The sequence below is a fragment of the Populus alba genome, chromosome 7 (assembly GCF_005239225.2).
Source record: "Populus alba chromosome 7, ASM523922v2, whole genome shotgun sequence".
NCBI classification, from domain to species: Eukaryota; Viridiplantae; Streptophyta; class Magnoliopsida; order Malpighiales; family Salicaceae; genus Populus; species Populus alba.
In genome coordinates this window covers 6,002,734-6,016,609 of record NC_133290.1, presented here as the reverse complement: position 1 = coordinate 6,016,609, position 13,876 = coordinate 6,002,734, and the positions used below count along the sequence as shown (strand labels likewise).

At 31.4% G+C, this 13,876-nt stretch overlaps 2 protein-coding genes across 3 annotated transcripts; one reads left to right on the top strand and one right to left on the bottom strand.

Moving 5' to 3' along the window:
• The first annotated feature begins 414 nt into the window (after positions 1-414).
• On the top strand, positions 415-5,071 carry LOC118047754 (uncharacterized membrane protein At3g27390). 2 transcript variants are annotated; one of them, XM_035057116.2, is made up of 10 exons: positions 415-685; positions 801-935; positions 1,104-1,212; positions 1,393-1,594; positions 1,703-1,836; positions 2,188-2,476; positions 2,555-2,661; positions 2,783-2,948; positions 3,731-4,179; positions 4,745-5,071. In XM_035057116.2, exons 1-10 carry the CDS (start codon positions 496-498, stop codon positions 4,896-4,898), a joined length of 1,935 nt encoding a protein of 644 aa, XP_034913007.1. In that variant the 5' UTR covers positions 415-495; the 3' UTR covers positions 4,899-5,071. The 2 variants fall into 2 exon arrangements, with proteins under 2 accessions (XP_034913007.1, XP_034913008.1); XM_035057117.2 differs by having other exon boundaries at positions 548-699.
• Positions 5,072-7,926: 2,855 nt separating this feature from the next.
• Positions 7,927-9,398, bottom strand: LOC118047753 (uncharacterized). Its single transcript, XM_035057115.2, has 4 exons — positions 8,939-9,398; positions 8,767-8,822; positions 8,399-8,599; positions 7,927-8,237 (listed from the first exon to the last, which is right to left on the bottom strand). The coding sequence occupies exons 1-4, from the start codon at positions 9,296-9,298 to the stop codon at positions 8,168-8,170; spliced, it is 687 nt and encodes a 228-aa protein (XP_034913006.1). The 5' UTR covers positions 9,299-9,398; the 3' UTR covers positions 7,927-8,167.
• Positions 9,399-13,876: the final 4,478 nt, after the last annotated feature.

Genomic DNA, 13,876 nt, shown 5'->3' with positions numbered 1-13,876 from the left:
TTTTTTAACATTAACATATAAAAAATATTAATTTAATATAAAATTAAACACACTTTAAATTACAGAAGCACACAGACAAACAGTTACAACCACACAGAATAGAGTTAGCAAGATAACGTGGCAAGATATGAGCAGTTCTATTTCTTTTCATTTGCCAAGTACTAGCGTTTGGTTTGTACTCGACTTTTAAGGGGGAAATAACATGTGTATTTGCCTATTCTAATACTTTAATAATGTGTGGTTATAATTATTTTTAAAGTATTTTATATTAAAATAATTTTTAAAAAAGAAATTCATTTATATATATTAAAAAACATAAAAAATTAAATTATAATCTTTTTAAAATTTTTGAATTTTAGCAAAACTGCGTCACTCCCAAACGGGTGCCTAATCATCCCCGTATGATTTTCAAAGCACCAAAAAACTGAGGTGGAGCAGGTGTTACTAGAAATAATGCAAATAGCAAGTATGCCTTCGTGGAGTTGACGTCATTGCATGCCTCATCACCCTGGACGAAAATACCAGAAAAACAACCACGGCTATCTCATGTTCTGCTTCGCATTTGACGATGTCTTTGACTTTTTTTTTGGGGCGGTTTTATGTGTTGATTTCTTTCCTTTGTCTCTTCTTGCAAGAAACCTTGTTTCTCTCTCTTTTTATAATCTCTTAACAGAGGAGTCTTGTGGTATGGTTTTAAAGGTTGTGCCTTTTTCTCGTTTAACTACTATAATTGGCTTTTACTGAGATTTTTTTTTTTCCTGGGCTTATAACAAGCGTTACGATTCCTTTTTGGGTTACAGCCATTTCCTATTGGTTTGCTTTCCTGTTTCCAAGGTGTTCTGGTATGGGAAAGTCAAACAATCTCCATGGTTGGTTAAGGTTTCTCTATGTGATTTTTGCCTTCTGCTCAGCTTTCTTCCTGGGAGCTCTTAAAGGTACCATAGGTTTGTTTATTTATTTTGTAAAGCTGGATTTAGGTTCTCTTTAGGGGAAAAGAGGTTCGGTTTTGGTGTGTTTGATTACATGCAAGTTCTAGTTTTGAATGTTTATTTTAAAGTTTACATGTGAATTTGATCTGGGTTTTGGGATTTGTATTGAATCAGGGCTGTTGGTGGGGCCTATTGCTGCTTCTGTACTAATATTAGGGAATGGTGCAGTAATTCTGGGAATGTTTCCTCCACATATTTCCTGGACAGTCTACACCCTTGTGAAGTAACTTCCTCAGAATCTTCCATTTTAAGAAATTTCAAATATATTGCTCCTTTGGTAGTGTTTTTTACGTTGTAGAATATTGGATTCTGTTCATTTGGTTATAAGTTTTTTTTTTTTTTTTTTAACTTCTCTTTTCCCTTAAGATTTTATGTTGATTTTGGCAATATTTGGTATCTGAAGGACAGATAGGTTTGATATACCTCTTAAAGTGGCCCTCTTGGTTGCTTTGCCTGCTTTATTTGGTATATGGCTGGGTTTAAGCATAGCTGGGACAGTTCTTGTGGGACTGGGGTATGGGTTCTTTGCTCCCTGGATTGCGAGTTTTGAGGCCTTTAGGCATGATGATGATGATGAGTTCAAGACATTATACCACTGTGTTGTGGTAAGTTGTTAGTTATCGCATTAATGCCATCTTCATGTCTTGTTTTTGTCCCCATTGCTTGATATTTAAAGTGTCTGTTTTTGTTAACTAAATTTTATAAACATTTAGGATGGAACTTGGGGAATTATTAAAGGCAGCTGTACTGTAGTTACAGATTTTGCAGATATTTGCTGCCATTCTTACCCCCTCTATTTGAAGGAGTTGCGAGAATCCTCTGCTTCAAATGAAATTCGAACTCTGAGGTAATAATACTGTTTCTAATTGTGATATCTATCATAACTATGTTGCTTTCTGAGTTCTGCTCAACGATGTATTGTGTACTGATTCCGTTTTGATTCACTGGGTTGTCTGGACTTGTACATAATGAACATAGCAATTCAATTTCAAGATTTTGGTTGCATGGTTCTCAAATAAAGATAATTGTTCATTCTATCATTTGAGTTGAATAGTTATTGTACTATGTATAAATGAAGTCTGCTCTATTTGCTAGTTAGAACCCGAATCAGAATAGAAAATGAGATTGGAATATTCTTTGCTATTGTTGAGTTCATTAATTTTTACCAAGTCATCACTCTTATAACACTGTCTTGTAGGTTAATTCATGTGCCTGGATGTATCATTGCTGGGCTGGTGGGGCTAATAGTGGATGTTCCTCTCTTTGCTGCAATTGCTATAATTAAGAGTCCATACATGCTGTTCAAGGGCTGGTATCGACTGCTACATGATCTAATTAGCCGAGAGGGCCCGTTTCTCGAAACAGCTTGCATTCCTATTGCTGGCTTGACAATCCTTTTGTGGCCACTAGTTGTTGTTGGGAGCATCTTAGTGACCATTTTCTCAAGCATTTTCGTTGGATTGTATGCATCAGTAATATTATATCAGGTTGGTTCATTGTTCAATGTATTTGTAGTTTGTCATCCATCAATAACGAGCTGACCTTTATCATTCTGATGGATGCAGGAAAGATCTTTCTGGCGAGCTGTGGCTTATGTGATTGCAATGGTTGCAGAATTCGACGAGTATACAAATGACAGACTTTATCTCAGAGAGGGAACTTTCCTTCCAAAGTAATCCTTTTTCTGTATCATTCTCAAGTTTGTGGATTTCCAGCTTAAACCAATACTTCAACAACTTTGTTATTTTGCGATGTCATAGTTTAACTTTCAAAATCGCATTTCCCGTGTACAGGCCCAAATATAAAAAGAAAGGGACCTCTCACTCATCTGAGCTTTCTGTTGGAGGAAGCCTTGCCAAATTTAGTTCTGCTCATGTAGAGGCTCCTGCGATGCTTGTGCCAAGCTTTGCACATTCAAAATCAGTTAGGGAGACAGTACATGAATTGAAAATGGTTCAGGTATTATTTTTCTGATGCAGCTGTACGCTTCCTTTTGCTTGAAATTGTTATGTTGAGCAATTTAATGAGAGTTTAATCAGCAGAAATATCCTCTACTTCATTTTTGAAGTCGTCACTTTCCTTGTGCTTATGCGATGTTGAATTTACAATTAGATGTAGTTGCTGCTCTATGTGGAGCTGTCATTTATATCATAGGCACTTTGATTTTAACTCCAAGGCAGTCTGGACTTGAGGCTGCTTGGCAGCTAGATTGTGGTTTTCCCCATATGCACATTAACAAGTCGAGTGGTGCACCAAAGGATTTAAATGGGAACAGATTTATGAATTTCCTAGATGCTTGGAAATTTGGGAAGATAGGCTACTTGGTTTAAAGAGTAGTGAAGATTCAGTAGATGCAATTTGGTGGCCTGCTATATCTCGACGACCTCTTTTACTGATTGGTTTATGGTTATGTTGGTTGATGTAAATGGATGGATGAGCATTGAAGAATTTGACTAGAAAGCAGGACATTTGTTTCGAAAAACATAATGGAATTGCCGTAAGTTACAATCAAATAAAGGAATATAGGACTTCTTAAAACCAACATGAGCAACTGATTATTTCACTAAAACCATAGGGTATAAATAGTAGTTTATTCCCTAAAATAATACCGATGAGGCGAAGTTAGTAAGGTGTTTTTCTAAGGTTTTTTCTGCTGCCAAGTAATCAAACTCACCACATGTTCTCTTTAGATAATTAGATGCACGTACGGGTTTATGATGTTTGGCTCTAATTGCTTACAGGTATGGGGGACAATGATGAGATCATGTGAAATGAGGGGCAGGGATCTTTTGGATTCTGGTGCAATAACACCGGCTGACCTCTGTAACTATTTGAAGGCCAGGGGTGGCAGTGAAGCATCCGTTATAAGTGTTGGCTTGCCTTGTTATTCATTTTCGATATCCCTCCTGAATTCCATTAAAGCTGGTTCAGATGGTTTTCTGCTTGCCGATGGTACTGAAATAACACATCATAATAGACCAAATGACAAATTGTTTGACTGGTTCTTTCAACCGCTGATGGTCCTAAAAGAGCAAATAAGGGTCATTAAATTGGAAGAAGGTGAAGAAAGGTTCTTGCAGAGATTAGTTCTTTATGGAAATGATACGCAACGCATGGAGACTTGGGATAATGGCAGTTTGGTACCTCAAGAAGCTCTGCGAGCTGCTCAAATACAGGGCATCACCAGAAGGTATAACAATTTCTGCATTCCTCTTTCCAAGTTATTAAAGAAGGAGTACATTGCTTTCAATAACCGAGAAAAGCTAAAAATCGGGGTGAGATGTCAGGAACATTCACATTCACATGATAAAACGTCAAATTCTCCTATTCATTCTCAGCAATTGAAGGGACATCGCATTGCTTTTACAGTGCTTTCTTTATCTTGCTCTATTTATTTTTTGAGGATAACAATATACTCTTTTGAAATGCATATTAGCAGAATCCCAATTTTACATTTCTTATTTACCAAGGCCCTTTAACTGCATCATACACACATTTGGATTAGTGATTTTGGCTAGACAAAAGTATGAGAGATGGTTCTTGCAACATGTTAAGTTGTGTTTTGTTTCTATGTCGAGATCATAAAAAAGATAATTCTTGCAACATATATTTGTTTCTTCTATCCTGGGACATTAACTGTACGCAATCTTTAACTTGATATGACAAGTTTTCTTCCTTTCTCTTCTGATATTTTGTGTAAAAAACTTGTCACCTTCAGTATTCCATTTGTCTACTGATAACGAATACATTGGCAGGATGATAGGAGTGATTAGAAGTATATCGAAATTTCCCACTTACAGACGGAGATTTCGCCAGGTTGTGAAGGCTTTGATGGTATATTACACGGAGAAGGAGGGTGTTATGAGATCATGTTCCATGCGATCAGTGGCAAGCATTGAAAATGTATAGGTCGAAGCTCAACTCTGTCCCTTTTTGGGTTTTATAAAAGCCCAATGTTTTGTGAATTGCTATAGGTTATTTAATAAGTGCTCTTTACATCGCTGTATAATATTCTCAAAACATCACTCTTGGTGGATTTTGAAAGCCTCCATTGAATTTGAAGCCAAGGGCTCTCTTTGCCACCCGCCCCACACATTTTGTCTTGTATGTCAAGTTTGAAGAACCAACTCAGTTCATGGAAGGAATATCCCTGAGAATCAGCCACTGATATTCTGATGCCCTCAGCTATTCTTTTCACCCATCATGGCATAAATCTTGCTTCTCAAAAGTACACAGAGTCATGCTTGATATTACGAAAAAAAAATCAATGAGAAAAACCTTCAAAAATAGGTTTCAAATTAAGGTCATGATCTAATGTCATAATCTTCATTAGATTATTCCTTTTTTCTTTTCTTTTCTTGAACGATCATCGAGTTATTCTTAATGGTCAGCAGTTATGGAACACAAATGCCAACAAGAACATGGAATCTTTATTTTGAATAATATTGCATCTTGAGCAAGATGAATTACGAATCTGCTTGGATTTTACTTGGAAACGTGCTGCTAACAAAACACGATAGATTACTCGCTACTCCTGACATTACTACCTTGAGAGTAAAAAATTCTCAAATCAATTAAAGAAAATAAGGGCCCAATAGTTCTTTAGCAAGTTAATTAAAAAAACTACCGCTTGCGCAAAATCTCGGGATTGGGGCTACAGGGCTAAAGTTGAAAGACAAGCCTGTCGAAGCTGAAGTTCTTTTTCATACTATTTCACGGTAAAAGATATATTAATATAATATTTTGTTATTTTTTATGTCAACCCATCGAAACAATAAAAAAATATTAATTTAAATTTTAATAAAAAAACCGGTTGAAACACAAACACATAAAAAGTATCAAAGTTAAACGTTAATAAAGAAATCCCATCAAATGGCTTCGGCTACCTTTTCTTTTTCTTCTTTTTATTGGTTTTTTCCCCATAAAAACCCAGTCAGAATTCTAACGGGGAAAGTGGGAACCCCAAGGCAGCAAATGGGGTGTTTGTTGGAGGCACCAGATCCAAGAGAGATGGCCAGCTGCCAGCCTCTGCATTCCCTTAGTATTATTATATTATTATGTGCCCATTTCCATAAAAAAGAAAGTATTTTTTTCCTCCTCTTTGAACGTAAGAGTTATATAGCTCAGTGGAGTCCTCCATATTACCAGCATGTATAATCGAGTAACTAGCTAGGCAGAGAAGGGAATTCATGTCCTTTTAAAAAAAGATTAAAATCAATATAATTTGGACCTCTGATTTTTGTTTTGTTTTTTTTTGTTTCTTTGGATAATGATAGTTTGTAGTTTGTACCAGTTTTTGTGTAATAAGATTACATGCCTCCATGTCTAGGATACTGTGCTGTCCTTTTACCTGCAAATGCGGATGAATTCCTATGTCAAATATACTTCATGAATAGACATTGCCATATCGCTTATGGCATCGAAGAATGACGTGGTTTAGACATTCCTCTGTATTTCTATTTTTTTTTTTTATGCATGGGAGAGGACAGAAGACAAATAGGGTAGAGACTGGATTGGTGGGCGAACAAAAAAATAACGTAAAAAAAGAATGAGATGGTTTTATCATAATTATATATATTAACAAAAATTATAAAATATAGTAAAACTTTTTGATCTAGCAAGAATCTATGATAGGATGTGGAAATATTCACTTGCTGCTATATTTAATTTAAGTGAAATCAAATTGAATTTTATTCTATTATTTTTGTTTCAAATCAAATCAAATCAAGTAAAAATTAATTCATTTAAATATGGTAAAATAATTCACTTGCTGCTCATAAGCCTTGATGAGCTAGAAGCTTAACTGAGCTCAAGTCGCCTCGTTGTATATAACATGAATAATTGTCACCCAAATGGACTAAAGAGTAAACTTAGTCTAAAGGGAAGTCTAAAAGATTAAAGAATTATTTGAGATTGTAATAATAGTTGTGATTTAAAATTTTTTTTAACTTAAAATATATTAAAATAATTTTTTTTTATTTTTAAAAAATTATTTTTGATATTAACATATTAAAACAATCTAAAAACATAAAAAAATAATTAATTTTAAGCCAAAAAATATTTTAAAATTTAAAGATTTACACCATATTTTCAAATAGAAATTAAAAAATAATTTAAATATTAAAAAATAGAATAAAATAGAATAGAGGCGCTGGATTAGGCCACATTGCTATTCAATAACAGTTCTCATATAATAATACTATTTAAGGATAACGATCATGCTATGTTGGATAAGATAAGGTTACCCTTTTTTTTTTTTCAAAACTCCTATATTTTCCCCTATTTTTCTTACCACACCCACACGCCCAAGAAAGAAAATCTTGGAAGAAAAAACGCAAACACATGTGGACAAGAAAATGAAAGAACTTTGGAATATTGAAAAAGTAATTCAAAGAAAATAGAAATTGATTTGGGTATATATATATATATATATATAAAGCAATCAAGGATAAGAAAAACTTTCCATTCTCAACCACGTGTTCGTAACTTGGACGGCAGGCATGGTGCGTGCACTTGCCACCTTCCATCCCAAAACCCACCCACCAAATTACCACACCTAGACCCCCATCTTTTTTTTTTTTTTTTTTTTAATTAATACGAATGTTTTGATTAATTTTACAAATTTTAAAATTAATAATAATATAAATTTTTAAATAACCCTTAAATTTATCCCGAAATATCCCAAGAAAAAAAAATCAGAATTGAATTAACTGGAATGACGACAAACAAGAGAATTCCCCCCTTCTCTTTCTATTTCTTTGATGATGAGAAGAAAATCCAAGAGGTGAGAGCATCGGACTTGCCAGTAAAACAGACACGAAAATTATGGACAGTTTCCCCAAAATGTAAGAATCGAAAACAACAATTCCATTATTGATTTCCCCGAGTGGATATTTTTTTTTTTTTTTTTTTAATCTTTTTGCTGCAGAGCAAGGAATGAAGGAAGAAAAACAGGAAAGAAGCTTCTCCTTGTTATCACTACCACCGTACAGCACACGAAGAAACAGATGATCAAACTCAGCTCCTGAATTCTAACTAAATCATAAATATAACAGAGAGAACAAAAAAGAAGAAGCTGTACACAAAACAACAAGGATAGAAAAATAAAAATCTTGGAGTTCTAAATAAAAATAAACAAGGCTTAATTAAGCATACGCCATTGTTAATTTCTTTCCTCCTCATGGATTTAATCTAACCCACTCATAACGTCCTTCCAACGCCTCATCTTTGTCAAAATCAAAGTTATACCTGCCATGGAAAACCAAAAACAATAAATCCCATTTAGTTTTTCTAGTCACCGTAATTTACCGAGTTTTCTTGGAGCAAATAAATCTCAGTGTGCAGACTCAGTGCATGCGCAATATGCATGAGTTGAATCTTAGAATTCAGTTGATAACCGCAATCCTTACTTGTCTTTGAAGCGTTGTGGAACAGTTTTCTCAATTTCGCAGAAGAATTGCTCAACCTCTTCATCTCTTATCCTTATCACCGCCGCGGCCGTTGATCCTCGATGGGAATTAGGCTTCTTCAATGGCACTGGGGTTGCCGTTGAATCCATGTTTTCTGATGTTGATTCTTCCCGGAGAGCGCTTGAAGTCGGTGTTTTCTCTCTGTATATATATATGTAAAAGAAGGAAGATTAAATCAAGAGACTTTACGTATATAAATACGACACCAACTCAGCTTAGAGAGGAGTTTCAAACGGAACCAATTTAAATTTTTTTGAATTTCGAGAATTAAATGACATTAAAAACAAAAATAAATATCCCAGACAAACCTTTCCCTACGAGAACTACTATAATACATTGACGTTTCTACTTCAACTCTCTCTTCCTGCAAAATAAATAAAGAAAAATAATAATAATTAAATTAAATTCGAAGCAATTAAAGCTGGACACACTGATAATTAATTCAAGAATTCAAGAACTGAGAATTGATTCAATTCTGACCTCAAGATCTGTGAACTTAATTATCTCATCACATGATCCATTGCTAGAACAACAAGAAGTAGACGACATTAATGAATGATTATCTTCAAAATCATCTTCTAAGCTAGGGCTTGAACATCTCTCTTCAGTCACCATCCGGTGACCGGAACTAACATCCAGTGGATATGAAGCTGAATTGTCAGACCTAATTATTACGCGTTCTTGACGACTGCTAGTAACATTACTTCTAACTTTAATAGAGATCTTGATATGTCTTGATCTTTTCTTTGTAGCTCGAGTTCTGGTTCTCACCCCAACTTGAGCGGCGGCGGCGGCTTTCACCATTGCAACGTCTTCAATATCTCTAGAGTGTCTTACCATTTGTAGTTGAATTTTGTATGCTGATTCTTAACGGAGAGGATTGAGAAAGTGATATTTAAGGGATGGAGAGTGGTGGTGGTCCAAAGTCAGTTAACACTGACGGGGGGAATTTGTAACGGGGAAATTGACGGCGCCGTTATGGGGATGGATAGGCCGTTGGGAGAATGAGCCGAATTATAGGCGAATTAAGGAGAGGCACGTGGGGGAGTGCAGGTTAGGGAAGGAGAGTAATGATTGAGGTTAAAAAAAGAAGTGGAGTTCGTACGGTAGAAATTACAAAATAAATGGCCTAAATGAATACCAAGAGGGGAAGCGTGCGGTTGGTGTGGCAACTTTAGCGTGTGTGGCACTTTCATAGTTTTTGCAATTGAGCTAAGAAAAAATAATGTTTTTTTTTTTTTAAAATATTTTTAACTATAATTTAAAAAAAAAAATTAAAATTTACTTGATTAAAAATATTATGAGATGAATTTTTCATGTAAAATAAATTTAAAAAATCTTATTTATTTTTTAAAATCAAGATTTAAAATACAATTATATATAAAATTTAGTAAAAAAAACATAAATTATTACAACAAAAATACCTATTTAGTGAGGAGTTGGTCTTAATCATTCTTTTTGTTTGTTTATGTTATTAGTTTTGTTGTAAATCACTGCGGATAAGATTAGACGCTATTTGAAAAAAAAAAAAAAAGGAATCAAGATAAATATTAAAAAAATATATAAAATTTAATAAAACTAATAATCATTTTTTTTTATAAAATCAGATTAAAATACAATTATATATAAAATTTAAAAAAAAAACATAAATTATTGCAACAAAGATACCTATTTAGTGAGGAGTTGGTCTTAAGTATTCTTTTTGTTTGTTTATGTTATTAGTTTTTTTGCAAATTACTGCGGATAAGATTAGATGTTATTTAAAAAAAAACAAAAGAATCAAGATAAATATTAAAAAAATATATAAAATATAAAATAAGGATAAAAGGGATTTTTTAAATTAAAACCACTTATCTGTTTTTAGCATTTTCTTTCAAGAATATTTATTATTTAAAAAAAAAAAGCTCACCAAAATCATAAAAGCAAGTTTTATTTTAAAAAAAAAATTTTTTTTAATGCTTTTGACAATAATATGTTAAGAGATATAAGAATAATGCATCGATAAAGTATTGTCACGATGACTTTTAAAATTTTATTTTTATTTAATTATATGATAAAAAATATATACGAAAAAAAACCAATGAATAAAATTAAAAAAATATATAAAAAATTGTAAATAAAAACTCTCGTCAAGTATAAAAAATAATATAATTTCCTTAAAAAACTAATTAAAAGTTGAAGTGTGCCACAGTAAAACACTTAGTAGATTTTTTTTTTTTTAATTATAACATACCATTGCTCACTAATTTAGAGTGAGATTGTAATAGCGGTTATAGTTTAAAATATTTTTTGTTTATAAATATCTTAAAATAATTTTTAAAATTAACAAATCAAAATAATTTAAAAATTATTTTTAGCAAAAACAAAACAAAATTTAAATTTTAAAAAAATATAATTTTAACTGTGTCCCAAACACACTCTTAATAAATAGATTTTGCACAAAATATGTCCCTAAACTAGATTTCTGTAGGAACTTTAAGGTCATATTTACTAGAAATTAACTTTTTCAGTTTCCTGGAAAAATGCAACGAGAAACAAGAAAAAACCAAAGAAAACACATTTATTAGTTGAAAATAAAAAGTGTTTTCATGAATTCTCATTTTCTAATAATCTAAAAACTGGAAAATAAGACAATAATTGTTTATCAAGTTCTCCAAAATTAACCCATTTGGTGTGTTTTCCCCTTGCCCTAATAAAAACAAAGTAGACGAGGACTTGTTTCCTTTTCTTCTCTCTTTTCCTTCTGTTTTTTCTATTTTCCCATCATTCGTAAATTTACAGTGTTAATTAATCATTGCAGACAAATAGCTCTTGAACATGTTCCACGTTTAAATTACTTGCTAGCTTAAAATTTATAAAAGCAACATAACATGCGTTACCTATGAAACTTAAATTTTTGGACTTTTGACGATTTTAATTAGAAATCAAGACTTGAAATATTTTTAATCGAATTTTTATTTAATTTCCTTTAATTCTTATCTTTCTTTCTTGTTCTCTAATAATTAAATTTAGGGATAACTTAACTAATTAAATTTTTAAATTTAATTTTCAATAGTTATTAGTTTGTGTTTTTTTATAGCTAATTAAAGATTTACATAATTATTAATTAATTTCAGGATTTATAAAATTAATTAAAATACATACAAATTGAATCAAATATTTATATTAATAAAAAAAAAATCAACTCCGATTCCGATCATTTTCTTGTTTTAGACTCGGCAATTTTCAGAGCCAGCCACCCTCTGGCACACGCTTGGTCATTTAGTTAGTGCCATAAAGGCTTAAGGGTTAGGTAAGTAGAGGAATTGATGAAGAAAATAGAGATATCTTGCACGTTAACAATACATATTTATAGGTGTACTTGTCAAGTATGTTTTACCATCACACCCGGGGCTCAATTATGTGGACGGTTCGAAATAGTACACATCATGGACCTCTTCCATCAATTTTTTTTGTACTTACCTACCATTTATTTAGCCGATCCATGCAGTAAGTATTTGTACTTTGAGTAAATTCAATTCACGTTTCGTGATGTGAATCTTACCACACAACCTAACACGAGATTTAGGTACCAGATTTAGGCGCCGTTTATTCCATACAAAACCACTTTTTAAACTTTTAATGTTTATTTTATTGATTTTTAAATTATATATTTATGTTTTTATATATTTGATAATAATAATAATATGAAAATTGAACACCTAGTTGACAATAAATTTTAAACATGTTTTAAATGAAGAACACATCAATAAGAATGACAAAAGTCTAAGAAAAAAACAAAATGAATACTTAGTTTAGGTATTTATTTTTATTGTTAAAAGTAAATTTTTATATTCTATTTGATAGCATAAATTAAAATGAATGCTCATACTTCATTTTGCATACATTTAAGAGGATTGAGAAAAAAAATTCTAAGAATTTATTTGTATTAAAACTGATAAATCTGAAATTCTACATGAATCAGTCGACCATTTAGTGATACTAAATGAACTAGTCGATTGTGCTGTTTATTCATGATGAACACTTGAGGATTCTACAGGAACATGTCTATTGATTGACGTTACAATCTGTATCATTCAACTGTTTTAGTTGAATTAGTGGGACTGTAACAACTATAAACAATGTTTTTTTTTTTTTTTTTTTTTTTTGTGCTAGAAACATATAAATAGCTTATCTAATTATAAAATCAATAAGAGGATATGAACCTATATAATATACAAGTTATTTTAAGTGAAAAAAAAAACACATCAAAATCATCAATCCTTAATTATTCTCTAATTGGTCGTATTAAATCTTCATATTCTAGCACAAAAGTATTTAATCTCATACTCACTACACTTGAATACCTTCAAATCCTTTATGTATTATCTTGAGAGATATAGGGATATTAAAACATTGAATTGTATCATCCACTATAATAAGAGTGTTAATTATTGTGATATCAAAATCACTTTTGTAAACCTTTAAGAGTTAGTTTAAAACTCTTGGTATTAGTGAGGTGTTTCACCAAGAAAAATCTAAAAGATGACATATCTTCAAGTTAGAGAAGAATCTTGAAGGAAAAATATCTTCAAGTGATGTAAGAAGCTTGATGTTGATTTATCAAGTAACAATTGTAATCTTGAAATTGAGCTAGTGAAAGAATACAATATTCAAGACTGATTTGGTGCTTGAGGTGTGGATGTAAGATTGTCGAACCACGTTAAAATCGAGTTTGCAATTTATCTCCTTTACTTATTTATTTTAAGTACTTTAATTGTATTGTTGATTATCGTGTTTATTGAGTTTAATTGAATTAAATTGCATTATTTATTAGTATTAGTGAAAAACCTAGTTTAGCCTCTCTTAGATGATATTTTTGCCTTAATTCTAGAACAATAAGTTAGTCATTAGAAAAGTTGGTAAATGAAAAACACTTTTCATTTTAAGGAATTAGCTTGGTTTCCATGAAAGTGTTTTTTTTTTTTTTTGAATGGAATACACTTTCTAAAAGTTGTGAAAATTTCAAAATATCATGTTATTTGTTGATTACATTAAATTTAGTTCTCAATCTTGTGATTGCTATACATTTTGTTTTGAATTTTTTTTTTATTTTTTTTTTCAATTTCTTCCATTAGAATTTGATTTCTATATTAACTCTAGCCCTCATTCTTTTGATTTTTATTTATTTTTATCTTTTCATTTTTGAATTGATTTTTTATTTATCATATTTGATCTCATTGTTTTGATTGCTATTTATTTTATTTAAAATAATTTATGAAATTTATTTTTCAATTTCATTCTCTTTCAAATTTTTTATTTGTCCAATTTGGTTCCAATTATTTTGATTTCTATTTGTTTTATTTGAAATAATTTAAGAAATTTATTTTTTTTAATTTTATTATTTTTGAATATTTTTATCTATTAGATCTGATCCCT